Source organism: Scyliorhinus torazame, chromosome 24 (assembly GCF_047496885.1).
Source record: "Scyliorhinus torazame isolate Kashiwa2021f chromosome 24, sScyTor2.1, whole genome shotgun sequence".
Lineage (NCBI taxonomy): Eukaryota > Metazoa > Chordata > Chondrichthyes > Carcharhiniformes > Scyliorhinidae > Scyliorhinus > Scyliorhinus torazame.
In genome coordinates, this window is record NC_092730.1 from 6,096,667 (window position 1) to 6,112,470 (window position 15,804).

General features: G+C 52.6%; 1 protein-coding gene across 1 annotated transcript in view; it reads left to right on the forward strand.

The window, feature by feature from the left end:
* The window catches only part of LOC140399838 (metastasis-associated protein MTA2-like), a 109,972-nt gene that overhangs the window by 14,878 nt on the left and 79,290 nt on the right, over positions 1-15,804 (forward strand). The window contains 2 exon segments of the mRNA XM_072489292.1: positions 12,799-12,873; positions 14,154-14,212. Of these exon segments, the coding sequence (XP_072345393.1) occupies positions 12,799-12,873; positions 14,154-14,212 (134 nt within the window).

Genomic DNA, 15,804 nt, shown 5'->3' on the forward strand with positions numbered 1-15,804 from the left:
TGGTCAGTGGATACATGGGCACTGGGTGATAGATACTGGTCAGTGGATACACGGGTGCTGGGCGAGGTATAATGGTCAGTGGATACATGGGTACTGGGTGAGGGATACTGGTCAGTAAGGTACTGGGTGAGGGATACTGGTCAGTGGATACACGGGTACTGGGTGAGGGATACTGGTCAGTGGATACACGGGTACTGGGTGAGGGATACTGGTCAGTGGATACAAGGGTACTGGGTGAGGGATACTGGTCAGTGGATACACGGGTACTGGGTGAGGGATTCTGGTCAATGGATACACGTGTGCTGGGTGAGGGATACTGGTCAGTGGATTTACGGGTACTGGGCGTGGGATACTGGTCAGTGGATACACTGGTACTGGGTGCGGGATACTGGTCAGTGGATACACGGGTACTGGGTGAGGGATACTGGTCAGTGGATTTACGGGTACTGGGTGTGGGATACTGGTCAGTGGATACACGGGTACTGGGTGATAGATACTGGTCAGTGGATACACTGGTACTGGGTGAGGGATACTGGTCACTAGATACACGGGTTCTGGGTGTGGGATACTGGTCAGTGGATACACGGGTACTGGGTGCGGGATACTGGTCAGTGGATATACGGGTACTGGGTGAGGGATACTGGTCAGTGGATACACGTGTACTGAGAGATATATACTGGTCAGTGGATACACGTGTACTGGGTGAGGGATACTGGTCAGTGGATACACGGGTTCTGGGTGTGGGATACTGGTCAGTGGATATACGGGTACTGGGTGAGGGATACTGGTCAGTGGATACACGGGTACTGGGTGAGGGATACTGGTCAGTGGATATACGGGTACTGTGTGAGGGATACTGGTCAGTGGATATACGGGTACTGGGTGAGGGATACTGGTCAGTGGATACACGGGTACTGGGTGATAGATACTAGTCAGTGGATACACGGGTACTGGGTGATAGGTACTGGTCAGTGGATACACGGGCACTGGGTGATAGATACTGGTCAGTGGACACACGGGTACTGAGTGAGGGATACTGGTCAGTGGATACACGGGTACTGGGTGAAGGTTACTGGTCAGTGGATACACGGGTACTGGGTGAAGGATACTGGTCAGTGGATACACGGGTACTGGCTGAGGGATACTGGTCAGTGGATACACGGGTACTGGGTGAGGGATACTGGTCAGTGGATACACGGATACTGGGTGAGGGATACTGGTCAGTGGATACACGGGTACTGGGTGAGGGATATTGGTCAGTGGATACACCGGTACTGGGTGATAGATACTGGTCAGTGGATACACGGGTACTGGGTGAGGGATACTGGTCAGTGGATACTATAGACCGGTGAGCCTCACGTCTGTAGTGGGTAAAGTCTTGGAGGGGATTATAAGAGACAAGATTTATAATCATCTAGATAGGAATAATATGATCAGGGATAGTCAGCATGGCTTTGTGAAGGGTAGGTCATGCCTCACAAACCTTATTGAGTTCTTTGCGAAGGTGACTGAACAGGTAGATGAGGGTAGAGCAGTTGATGTGGTGTATATGGATTTCAGCAAAGCGTTTGATAAGGTTCCCCACGGTAGGCTATTGCAGAAAATACGGAGGCTGGGGATTGAGGGTGATTTAGAGATGTGGATCAGACGTTGGCTAGCTGAAAGAAGACAGAGGGTGGTGGTTGATGGGAAATGTTCAGAATGGAGTACAGTCACAAGTGGAGTACCACAAGGATCTGTTCTGGGGCCGTTGCTGTTTGTCATTTTTATCAATGACCTAGAGGAAGGCGCAGAAGGGTGGGTGAGTAAATTTGCAGACGATACTAAAGTCGGTGGTGTTGTCGATAGTGTGGAAGGATGTAGCAGGTTACAGAGGGATATAGATAAGCTGCAGAGCTGGGCTGAGAGGTGGCAAATGGAGTTTAATGTAGAGAAGTGTGAGGTGATTCACTTTGGAAGGAATAACAGGAATGCGGAATATTTGGCTAATGGTAAAGTTCTTGAAAGTGGATGAGCAGAGGGATCTAGGTGTCCATGTACATAGATCCCTGAAAGTTGCCACCCAGGTTGATAGGGTTGTGAAGAAGGCCTATGGAGTGTTGGCCTTTATTGGTAGAGGGATTGAGTTCCGGAGTCGGGAGGTCATGTTGCAGCTGTACAGAACTCTGGTACGGCCGCATTTGGAGTATTGCGTACAGTTCTGGTCACCGCATTATAGGAAGGAGGTGGAGGCTTTGGAGCGGGTGCAGAGGAGATTTACCAGGATGTTGCCTGGTATGGAGGGAAAATCTTATGAGGAAAGGCTTATGGACTTGAGGTTGTTTTCGTTGGAGAGAAGAAGGTTAAGAGGAGACTTAATAGAGGCATACAAAATGATCAGGGGGTTGGATAGGGTGGACAGTGAGAGCCTTCTCCCGCGGATGGAAATGGCTGGCAGGAGGGGACACAACTTTAAACTGATGGGTAATAGATATAGGACAGGGGTCAGAGGTAGGTTCTTTACGCAAAGAGTAGTGAGGCCATGGAATGCCCTACCTGCTACAGTCGTGAACTCGCCAACATTGAGGGCATTTAAAAGTTTATTGGATAAACATATGGATGATAATGGCATAGTGTAGGTTAGATGGCTTTTGTTTCGGTGCAACATCGTGGGCCGAAGGGCCTGTACTGCGCTGTATTGTTCTATGTTCTATGATACATGGGTACTGAGTATGGGATACTGGTCAGTGGATACACGGATACTGGCTGATAGATACTGGTCAGTGGATACACGGGTACTGAGTGAGGGATGCTGGTCAGTGGATACACGGGTACTGGGTGTGGGATACTGGTCAGTGGATACACGGGTACTGGGTGAGGGATATTGGTCAGTGGATACACGGGTACTGGGTGAGGGATACCGGTCAGTGGATACACGGGTGCTGGGTGAGGGATATTGGTCAGTGGATACACGGGTACTGGGTGATAGATACTGGTCAGTGGATACACGGGTACTGGGTGATAGATACTGGTCAGTGGATACACGGGCACTGGGTGATAGATACTGGTCAGTGGATTTACGGGTAGTGGGTGTGGGATACTGGTCAGTGGATACACGGGTACTGGGTGCGGGATACTGGTCAGTGGATACACGGGTACTGAGTGTCGGATACTGGTCAGTGGATACACGGGTACTGAGTGATAGATACTGGTCAGTGGATACACGGGTACTGGGTGATAGATACTGGTCAGTGGATACACGGGTACTGGGTGATAGATACTGGTCAGTGGATACACGGGTACTGGGTGATAGATACTGGTCAGTGGATTTACGGGTAGTGGGTGTGGGATACTGGTCAGTGGATACACTGGTACTGAGTGTGGGATATTGGTCAGTGGATACATGGGTACTGGGAGATAGATACTGGTCAGTGGATACATGGGTACTGGGTGAGGGATACTGGTCACTGGATACACGGGTACTGGGTGAGGGATACTGGTCAGTGGATACACGTGTACTGGGTGAGGGATACTGGTCAGTGGATACACGGGTACTGGGTGCGGGATACTGGTCAGTGGATATACGGGTACTGGGTGAGGGATACTGGTCAGTGGATACACGTGTACTGAGAGATATATACTGGTCAGTGGATACACGGGTACTGGGTGTGGGATACTGGTCAGTGTATACACGGGTACTGGGTGAGGGATACTGGTCAGTGGATACACGGGTACTGGGTGATAGATACTGGTCAGTGGATACACGGGTACTGGGTGATAGGTACTGGTCAGTGGATACACGGGCACTGGGTGATAGATACTGGTCAGTGGATACACGGGTACTGGGTGATAGGTATTGGTCAGTGTATACACGGGTACTGGGTGAGGGATACTGGTCAGTGGATACATGGGTACTAGGTGATAGATACTGGTCAGTGGATACACGGGTACTGGGTGAGGGATACTGGTCAGTGGATACACGGGTACTGGATGAAGGATTCTGGTCAGTGGATACACGGGTACTGGGTGAGGGTTACTGGTCAGTGGATACACGGTTACTGGGTGATGGATACTGGTCAGTGGATACACGGGTACTGGGTGAGGGATACTGGTCAGTGGATACACGGGTACTAGGTAATAGATCCTGGTCAGTGGATACACGGGTACTGGGTGCGGGATACTGGTCAGTGGATACACGGGTACTGGGTGATAGATACTGGTCAGTGGATACACGGGTTCTGGGTGCGGTATACTAGTCAGTGGATACACGGGTACTGGGTGAGGGATACTGGTCAGTGGATACACGGGTACTGGGTGAGGGATACTGGTCAGTGGATACACGGGTACTGGGTGAGGGATACTGGTCAGTGGATACATGGGCACTGGGTGATAGATACTGGTCAGTGGATACACGGGTGCTGGGTGAAGGATACTGGTCAGTGGATACACGAGTACTGGGTGATAGATACTGGTCAGTGGATACACGGGTACTGGGTGAGGGATACTGGTCAGTGGATACACGTGTACTGGGTGAGGGATACTGGTCAGTGGATACACGGGTACTTGGTGAGGGATTCTGGTCAGTGGATATACGGGTACTGGGTGAAGGATACTGGTCAGTGGATACACGGGTACTGGGTGATAGATACTGGTCAGTGGATACACGGGTACTGGGTGAGGGATACTGGTCAGTGGACACACGGGCGTACTGGGTGATAGATACTGGTCAGTGGATACACGAGTACTGGGTGATAGATACTGGTCAGTGGATACACGGGTACTGGGTGAGGGATACTGGTCAGTGGATACACGTGTACTGGGTGAGGGATACTGGTCAGTGGATACACGGGTACTTGGTGAGGGATACTGGTCAGTGGATATACGGGTACTGGGTGAAGGATACTGGTCAGTGGATACACGGGTACTGGGTGATAGATACTCGTCAGTGGATACACGGGTACTGGGTGAGGGATACTGGTCAGTGGATACACGGGTACTGGGTGAGGGATACTGGTCAGTGGATACATGGGTACTGGGTGAGGGACACTGGTCAGTGGATACACGGGTACTGGGTGCGTGATACTGGTCAGTGGATATACGGGTACTGGGTGTGGGATACTGGTCAGTGGATACATGGGTTCTGGGTGATAGATACTGGTCAGTGGATACACGGGTACTGGGTGAGGGATACTGGTCACTAGATACACTGGTACTGGGTGAGGGATACTGGTCAGTGGATACACGGATACTGGGTGATAGATACTGGTCAGTGGATACATGGGCACTGGGTGATAGATACTGGTCAGTGGATACACGGGTACTGGGTGAGGGATACTGGTCAGTGGATACACGGGTACTGGGTGAGGGATACTGGTCAGTGGATACACAGGTACTGGGTGAGGGATACTGGTCAGTGGATACATGGGCACTGGGTGATAGATACTGGTCAGTGGATACACGGGTGCTGGGCGAGGTATAATGGTCAGTGGATACATGGGTACTGGGTGAGGGATACTGGTCAGTAAGGTACTGGGTGAGGGATACTGGTCAGTGGATACACGGGTACTGGGTGAGGGATACTGGTCAGTGGATACACGGGTACTGGGTGAGGGATACTGGTCAGTGGATACAAGGGTACTGGGTGAGGGATACTGGTCAGTGGATACACGGGTACTGGGTGAGGGATACTGGTCAATGGATACACGTGTGCTGGGTGAGGGATACTGGTCAGTGGATTTACGGGTACTGGGCGTGGGATACTGGTCAGTGGATACACTGGTACTGGGTGCGGGATACTGGTCAGTGGATACACGGGTACTGGGTGAGGGATACTGGTCAGTGGATTTACGGGTACTGGGTGTGGGATACTGGTCAGTGGATACACGGGTACTGGGTGATAGATACTGGTCAGTGGATACACTGGTACTGGGTGAGGGATACTGGTCACTAGATACACGGGTTCTGGGTGTGGGATACTGGTCAGTGGATACACGGGTACTGGGTGCGGGATACTGGTCAGTGGATATACGGGTACTGGGTGAGGGATACTGGTCAGTGGATACACGTGTACTGAGAGATATATACTGGTCAGTGGATACACGTGTACTGGGTGAGGGATACTGGTCAGTGGATACACGGGTTCTGGGTGTGGGATACTGGTCAGTGGATATACGGGTACTGGGTGAGGGATACTGGTCAGTGGATACACGGGTACTGGGTGAGGGATACTGGTCAGTGGATATACGGGTACTGTGTGAGGGATACTGGTCAGTGGATATACGGGTACTGGGTGAGGGATACTGGTCAGTGGATACACGGGTACTGGGTGATAGATACTAGTCAGTGGATACACGGGTACTGGGTGATAGGTACTGGTCAGTGGATACACGGGCACTGGGTGATAGATACTGGTCAGTGGACACACGGGTACTGAGTGAGGGATACTGGTCAGTGGATACACGGGTACTGGGTGAAGGTTACTGGTCAGTGGATACACGGGTACTGGGTGAAGGATACTGGTCAGTGGATACACGGGTACTGGCTGAGGGATACTGGTCAGTGGATACACGGGTACTGGGTGAGGGATACTGGTCAGTGGATACACGGATACTGGGTGAGGGATACTGGTCAGTGGATACACGGGTACTGGGTGAGGGATATTGGTCAGTGGATACACCGGTACTGGGTGATAGATACTGGTCAGTGGATACACGGGTACTGGGTGAGGGATACTGGTCAGTGGATACTATAGACCGGTGAGCCTCACGTCTGTAGTGGGTAAAGTCTTGGAGGGGATTATAAGAGACAAGATTTATAATCATCTAGATAGGAATAATATGATCAGGGATAGTCAGCATGGCTTTGTGAAGGGTAGGTCATGCCTCACAAACCTTATTGAGTTCTTTGCGAAGGTGACTGAACAGGTAGATGAGGGTAGACCAGTTGATGTGGTGTATATGGATTTCAGCAAAGCGTTTGATAAGGTTCCCCACGGTAGGCTATTGCAGAAAATACGGAGGCTGGGGATTGAGGGTGATTTAGAGATGTGGATCAGACGTTGGCTAGCTGAAAGAAGACAGAGGGTGGTGGTTGATGGGAAATGTTCAGAATGGAGTACAGTCACAAGTGGAGTACCACAAGGATCTGTTCTGGGGCCGTTGCTGTTTGTCATTTTTATCAATGACCTAGAGGAAGGCGCAGAAGGGTGGGTGAGTAAATTTGCAGACGATACTAAAGTCGGTGGTGTTGTCGATAGTGTGGAAGGATGTAGCAGGTTACAGAGGGATATAGATAAGCTGCAGAGCTGGGCTGAGAGGTGGCAAATGGAGTTTAATGTAGAGAAGTGTGAGGTGATTCACTTTGGAAGGAATAACAGGAATGCGGAATATTTGGCTAATGGTAAAGTTCTTGAAAGTGGATGAGCAGAGGGATCTAGGTGTCCATGTACATAGATCCCTGAAAGTTGCCACCCAGGTTGATAGGGTTGTGAAGAAGGCCTATGGAGTGTTGGCCTTTATTGGTAGAGGGATTGAGTTCCGGAGTCGGGAGGTCATGTTGCAGCTGTACAGAACTCTGGTACGGCCGCATTTGGAGTATTGCGTACAGTTCTGGTCACCGCATTATAGGAAGGAGGTGGAGGCTTTGGAGCGGGTGCAGAGGAGATTTACCAGGATGTTGCCTGGTATGGAGGGAAAATCTTATGAGGAAAGGCTTATGGACTTGAGGTTGTTTTCGTTGGAGAGAAGAAGGTTAAGAGGAGACTTAATAGAGGCATACAAAATGATCAGGGGGTTGGATAGGGTGGACAGTGAGAGCCTTCTCCCGCGGATGGAAATGGCTGGCAGGAGGGGACACAACTTTAAACTGATGGGTAATAGATATAGGACAGGGGTCAGAGGTAGGTTCTTTACGCAAAGAGTAGTGAGGCCATGGAATGCCCTACCTGCTACAGTCGTGAACTCGCCAACATTGAGGGCATTTAAAAGTTTATTGGATAAACATATGGATGATAATGGCATAGTGTAGGTTAGATGGCTTTTGTTTCGGTGCAACATCGTGGGCCGAAGGGCCTGTACTGCGCTGTATTGTTCTATGTTCTATGATACATGGGTACTGAGTATGGGATACTGGTCAGTGGATACACGGATACTGGCTGATAGATACTGGTCAGTGGATACACGGGTACTGAGTGAGGGATGCTGGTCAGTGGATACACGGGTACTGGGTGTGGGATACTGGTCAGTGGATACACGGGTACTGGGTGAGGGATATTGGTCAGTGGATACACGGGTACTGGGTGAGGGATACCGGTCAGTGGATACACGGGTGCTGGGTGAGGGATATTGGTCAGTGGATACACGGGTACTGGGTGATAGATACTGGTCAGTGGATACACGGGTACTGGGTGATAGATACTGGTCAGTGGATACACGGGCACTGGGTGATAGATACTGGTCAGTGGATTTACGGGTAGTGGGTGTGGGATACTGGTCAGTGGATACACGGGTACTGGGTGCGGGATACTGGTCAGTGGATACACGGGTACTGAGTGTCGGATACTGGTCAGTGGATACACGGGTACTGAGTGATAGATACTGGTCAGTGGATACACGGGTACTGGGTGATAGATACTGGTCAGTGGATACACGGGTACTGGGTGATAGATACTGGTCAGTGGATACACGGGTACTGGGTGATAGATACTGGTCAGTGGATTTACGGGTAGTGGGTGTGGGATACTGGTCAGTGGATACACTGGTACTGAGTGTGGGATATTGGTCAGTGGATACATGGGTACTGGGAGATAGATACTGGTCAGTGGATACATGGGTACTGGGTGAGGGATACTGGTCACTGGATACACGGGTACTGGGTGAGGGATACTGGTCAGTGGATACACGTGTACTGGGTGAGGGATACTGGTCAGTGGATACACGGGTACTGGGTGCGGGATACTGGTCAGTGGATATACGGGTACTGGGTGAGGGATACTGGTCAGTGGATACACGTGTACTGAGAGATATATACTGGTCAGTGGATACACGGGTACTGGGTGTGGGATACTGGTCAGTGTATACACGGGTACTGGGTGAGGGATACTGGTCAGTGGATACACGGGTACTGGGTGATAGATACTGGTCAGTGGATACACGGGTACTGGGTGATAGGTACTGGTCAGTGGATACACGGGCACTGGGTGATAGATACTGGTCAGTGGATACACGGGTACTGGGTGATAGGTATTGGTCAGTGTATACACGGGTACTGGGTGAGGGATACTGGTCAGTGGATACATGGGTACTAGGTGATAGATACTGGTCAGTGGATACACGGGTACTGGGTGAGGGATACTGGTCAGTGGATACACGGGTACTGGATGAAGGATTCTGGTCAGTGGATACACGGGTACTGGGTGAGGGTTACTGGTCAGTGGATACACGGTTACTGGGTGATGGATACTGGTCAGTGGATACACGGGTACTGGGTGAGGGATACTGGTCAGTGGATACACGGGTACTAGGTAATAGATCCTGGTCAGTGGATACACGGGTACTGGGTGCGGGATACTGGTCAGTGGATACACGGGTACTGGGTGATAGATACTGGTCAGTGGATACACGGGTTCTGGGTGCGGTATACTAGTCAGTGGATACACGGGTACTGGGTGAGGGATACTGGTCAGTGGATACACGGGTACTGGGTGAGGGATACTGGTCAGTGGATACACGGGTACTGGGTGAGGGATACTGGTCAGTGGATACATGGGCACTGGGTGATAGATACTGGTCAGTGGATACACGGGTGCTGGGTGAAGGATACTGGTCAGTGGATACACGAGTACTGGGTGATAGATACTGGTCAGTGGATACACGGGTACTGGGTGAGGGATACTGGTCAGTGGATACACGTGTACTGGGTGAGGGATACTGGTCAGTGGATACACGGGTACTTGGTGAGGGATTCTGGTCAGTGGATATACGGGTACTGGGTGAAGGATACTGGTCAGTGGATACACGGGTACTGGGTGATAGATACTGGTCAGTGGATACACGGGTACTGGGTGAGGGATACTGGTCAGTGGACACACGGGTACTGGGTGATAGATACTGGTCAGTGGATACACGAGTACTGGGTGATAGATACTGGTCAGTGGATACACGGGTACTGGGTGAGGGATACTGGTCAGTGGATACACGTGTACTGGGTGAGGGATACTGGTCAGTGGATACACGGGTACTTGGTGAGGGATACTGGTCAGTGGATATACGGGTACTGGGTGAAGGATACTGGTCAGTGGATACACGGGTACTGGGTGATAGATACTCGTCAGTGGATACACGGGTACTGGGTGAGGGATACTGGTCAGTGGATACACGGGTACTGGGTGAGGGATACTGGTCAGTGGATACATGGGTACTGGGTGAGGGACACTGGTCAGTGGATACACGGGTACTGGGTGCGTGATACTGGTCAGTGGATATACGGGTACTGGGTGTGGGATACTGGTCAGTGGATACACGGGTACTGGGTGAGGGATACTGGTCAGTGGATAGACGGGTACTGGGTGAGGGATACTGGTCAGTGGATACACGGGTACTGGGTGAGGGACACTGGTCAGTGGATACACGGGTACTGGGTGAAGGATACTGGTCAGTGGATACACGGGTACTGGGTGAGGGATACTGGTCAGTGGATACACGGGTACTGGGTGAGGGATACTGGTCAGTGGATACACGGGCACTGGGTGAGGGATACTGGTCAGTGGATACACGGGTACTGGGTGAAGGATACTGGTCAGTGGATACATGGGTACTTGGTCAGGGATACTGGTCAGTGGATACACGGGTACTGGGTGTGGGATACTGGTCAGTGGATACACGGATACTGGGTGAGGGATACTGGTCAGTGGATACACGGGTACTGGGTGATAGATACTGGTCAGTGGGTACACGGGTACTGGGTGAAGGATACTGGTCAGTGGATACACGGGTACTGGGTGATAGATACTGGTCAGTGGGTACACGGGTACTGGGTGAAGGATACTGGTCAGTGGGTACACGGGTACTGGGTGAAGGATACTGGTCAGTGGATACACGGGTACTGAGTGTGGGATACTGGTCAGTGGATACACGGGTACTGGGTGAAGGATACTGGTCAGTGGATACACGGGTACTGGGTGAAGGATACTGGTCAGTGGATACACGGGTACTGAGTGTGGGATACTGGTCAGTGGATACATGGGTACTGGGTGATAGATACTGGTCAGTGGATACACGGGTACTGGGTGAAGGATACTGGTCAGTGGATACACGGGTACTGAGTGTGGGATATTGGTCAGTGGATATACGGGTACTGGGTGAAGGATACAAGCAGTAAAGTTTGGAAAAGCTCTGGTTTGTCCAAGGGGACGGTGTAAAATCCTGGTTTCAGTGAAACGGCGTGCTCCATAAACTGAGTAAGTCAGCTGAATGTTGGGACCTCCTGCCGGGTTAGCTGAGTGGGCGAGTGGAGAGCACCCACTCTTCATCAGCATCTCTATCAAAATGATTACCTTGTCTGCCACTAATTCAGTCACCTTTAGCGTCCATCATATCTGTTCTGAGAGTTGAAATAAAATCTCCCTCTCTGTCTCTCCCTCCCTCTCTGTCTCCCTCTCTGTCTCCCTCTCTGTCTCCCTCTCTGTCTCCCTCTCTGTCTCCCTCTCTGTCTCCCTCTCTGTCTCCCTCTCTGTCTCCCTCTCTGTCTCTCTCTCTCTCTGTTTCTCTCTCTCTCTGTTTCTCTCTCTGTCTCTCTCTCTCTCACTCTGCCCTCACCCTCTCTCTCTCTCTCTCTCTGCCCTCACCCTCTCTCTCTCTCTCTCTCTCTCTCTCTCTGCACTCACCCCCTCTTTCTCTGCCCTCACCCTGTCTCTCTGCCCTCACCCTCTCTCTCTCTGCCCTCACCCCCTCTTTCTCTGCCCTCACCCTCTTTCTCTGCCCTCCCCCCTCTCTCTGCCCTCACCCCCTCTCTCTGCCCTCACCCCCTCTCTCTGCCCTCACCCCCTCTCTCTGCCCTCACCCCCTCTCTCTGCCCTCACCCCCTCTCTCTGCCCTCACCCCCTCTCTCTGCCCTCACCCCCTCTCTCTGCCCTCACCCCCTCTCTCTGCCCTCACCCCCTCTCTCTGCCCTCACCCCCTCTCTCTGCCCTCACCCCCTCTCTCTGCCCTCACCCCCTCTCTCTGCCCTCACCCCCTCTCTCTGCCCTCACCCCCTCTCTCTGCCCTCACCCCCTCTCTCTGCCCTCACCCCCTCTTTCTCTGCCCCCCCTCTCTCTCTCTCTCTGCCCTCCCCCCCTCTCTCTCTCTCTCTGCCCTCCCCCCTCTCTCTCTGCCCTCACCCCCTCTTTCTCTGCCCTCACCCTCTCTCTCTGCCCTCACCCTCTCTCTCTCTCTGCCCTCACCCCCTCTTTCTCTGCCCTCTCTCTCTCTGCCCTCACCCTCTCTCTCTCTCTGCCCTCACCCCCTCTTTCTCTGCCCTCTCTCTCTCTCTCTCTCTGCCCTCACCCTCTCTCTCTCTCTGCCCTCACCCCCTCTTTCTCTGCCCTCTCTCTCTCTCTCTCTCTCTCTGCCCTCACCCTCTCTCTCTCTCTCTCTCTCTCTCTCTGCCCTCACCCTCTCTCTCTGCCCTTTCTCTGTCTCACTTATATTCTTTCTATCTCACAAGTGCTCTCACGCATTCTATCCCTCTCTCTTGCGCTCTGTCTGTGTCTCCTCCGTACACCACCCCACACCATCCTAATCATCTTCTGTCTCACTCTCATTGCTTCTCTCCTTATTGCAGCTTCCCTGGAAGTCACTGGCCAGTATAGTCCAGTTTTATTACATGTGGAAGACTACAGACCGATACATCCAGCAGGTGAGATGGAGATTTCTACTTCGTTAACAGTGAACAGCTAAAGCCTGCGCAGTCTGGAAACTGATTGATTTTTAGTGACTGTTCTTAGTTAATGGGGCATGTCACCATGTTTTCACTGAATGTGACAAACCACTCTCGTCAGATTCTGCCTCATCTATTAAGAAAGGACAGGTGTGATTGTGTCACTGTTTTGAACACAACAAAAACGGAGCTGGAATCCACTCCGCTTTCCAACAAGAATATGGCTGATCAATTCCAACCTCTCGCACTATCCCCAGAAACCTTAATTCCCCAAAAGACTCCCGTCCTTTCCCTTGAATGTACAGTTCCCTGGATTCTAGAATTCCCAAAGTTTCACAAACGTTTGAGCAAAGACAATTCTTCCCATCTCGCCCCTGAACCACTGACCGCTTATTCTGGGGCTTCGATCCGGCTGGGGGGGAAACATTTCTTTTCAGCATCTACCCTGCCAAGGCCCTGAAGAATATTATATTTCCCATCAATTACCCCGCATTCTTCTAAACTCAGGAAACCGCAGCCTGATCTATTCGATCTCTCCTCGTGCAGCAAGCCCTTCCTCCCAGGCTTAATGACAAAGATTAGTTCTTTTAGCAGTGGTTACTAGATTTATTTCGGTAATGCCTTCCAGCACGACGGCGCAGTGGTTAGCACTGCTGTCTCATGGCGCCGAGAACTCGCGTTCGATCCCGGCTCTGAGTCACCGTCCGTGTGGAGTTTGCACATTCTCCCCGTGTCTGCGTGGGCCTCGCCCCCACGACCCAAAGATGTGCAGGGCAGGTGGATTGGCCACGCTAAATTGCCCCTGAATTGGGAAAAAAATGAATTGGGTACTCTAAATTTTAAAAAAGAAAAAAAAAAGATGTTAACCTTTCTGTTGGGTGAGCTTTAGAACATTACAGCACAGTTGAGTCAGTTATGTATCCTCTACTGAGAGTGCAGGTGCTCAGCTATCAATCTGTACCACCTTTCGCTGTACCTGGTTCTGCTGAATGTCTCCTTGAGCAGACCTACTGTGTGTGAGAGGGGCCAGTAACGTATTCAGCACTTTCCCCACTCCGAATCCACTTCCCCGCAGATGCAGGTGCTGCGCCCTCCTGAATTCGTGCTGACAGGGCCGTCCCCACGGCCGATGCCCAGGGTGTCCCAGAGCTGACCCCCGCGCAGGATGTGTCCCGTTGCCGTGAGCTGCTGTGCCGTGACCTGACCACGGTTGTGAGTGTCGGGTGCCTTTCATACACTCTCCTTTTTTTTTGTTTCAGAAAAGGCTGAAAGTGGCTGAAGCCGACAGCAAATTGAAGCAGGTGTACATTCCGACCTAGTAAGTGGCATTCTGCTGTGTTAGTCTCGAGTGGGACTGCTGCTGAATAAAGAAGAACGGGCACCTCCCCGGGGCATCCCTTACTGCCTCAGAAGTAGGGTCACTGTTGTAATGCAAGAGACGCAGCAGCCAATTGGTGCACAGCAAGCTCCCACACACTGCAATCAGATCAGTGTTCATAGTGCTGGTTGAGGGATGGAAGTGAGCCACGCCCCACCTCCGAGTAAACCACCTCTTTATGGAAATAGTCATTCAGCATCTTTTACCTGAGGACCGACCATAGGTCTTGGTTTAACATAGATTTAAAAGTCGGGTGGTACGATGGCACAGTGGTTAGCACTGCTGCCTCACGGCGACGAGGCCCCAGGTCCGAAACCCGGCTGCGGTGTCACTGTCCGTGGGGAGTTTGCACATTCTCCCCGTGTCTGCGTGGGGTTCGCCCCCACAACCCAAAGATGTGCCGGGTAGGAGGATTGGCCACGATAAATTGCCCCTTAATTGGAAAAAAGAATTGGGTAATTAAAATTTTTTCCAAAACATTGATCTGCTAGAAAGACTGTCCGGTGGCACAGCACCCCCTCCATACTGCCACCTGGCAGCACAGCGCCCCCTCCATACTGCCACCTGGCAGCGCAATGCCCCCTCCATACTGCCACCTGGCAGCACGATGCCCCCTCCATACTGCCACCTGGCAGCGCGATGCCCCCTCCATACTGCCACCTGGCAGCACGATGCCCCCTCCATACTGCCACCTGGCAGCGCGATGCCCCCTCCATACTGCCACCTGGCAGCACGATGCCCCCTCCATACTGCCACCTGGCAGCGCGATGCCCCCTCCATACTGCCACCTGGCAGCACAGCGCCCCCTCCATACTGCCACCTGGCAGCGCAATGCCCCCTCCATACTGCCACCTGGCAGCACGATGCCCCCTCCACACTGCCACCTGGCAGCGCGATGCCCCCTCCATACTGCCACCTGGCAGCACGATGCCCCCTCCACACTGCCACCTGGCAGCACGATGCCCCCTCCACACTGCCACCTGGCAGCACGATGCCCCCTCCATACTGCCACCTGGCAGCGCGATGCCCCCTCCATACTGCTACCTGGCAGCACGCGCCCCCTCCATACTGCCACCTGGCAGCGCGATGCCCCCTCCATACTGCCACCTGGCAGCACGATGCCCCCTCCATACTGCCACCTGGCAGTGCGATGCCCCCTCCATACTGCCACCTGGCAGCGCGATGCCCCCTCCATACTGCCACCTGGCAGCACGATGCCCCCTCCATACTGCTACCTGGCAGCACGATGCCCCCTCCATACTGCTACCTGGCAGCACAGCGCCCCCTCCATACTGCTACCTGGCAGCGCGATGCCCCCTCCATACTGCCACCTGGCAGCGCGATGCCCCCTCCATACTGCCACCTGGCAGCGCGATGCCCCCTCCATACTGCTACCTGGCAGCGCGATGCCCCCTCCATACTGCCACCTGGCAGCGCGATGCCCCCTCCATACTGCTACCTGGCAGCGCGATGCCCCCTCCATACTGCGACCTGGCAGCACAGCGTCCCCTCTGTACTGCCACCTGGCAGCG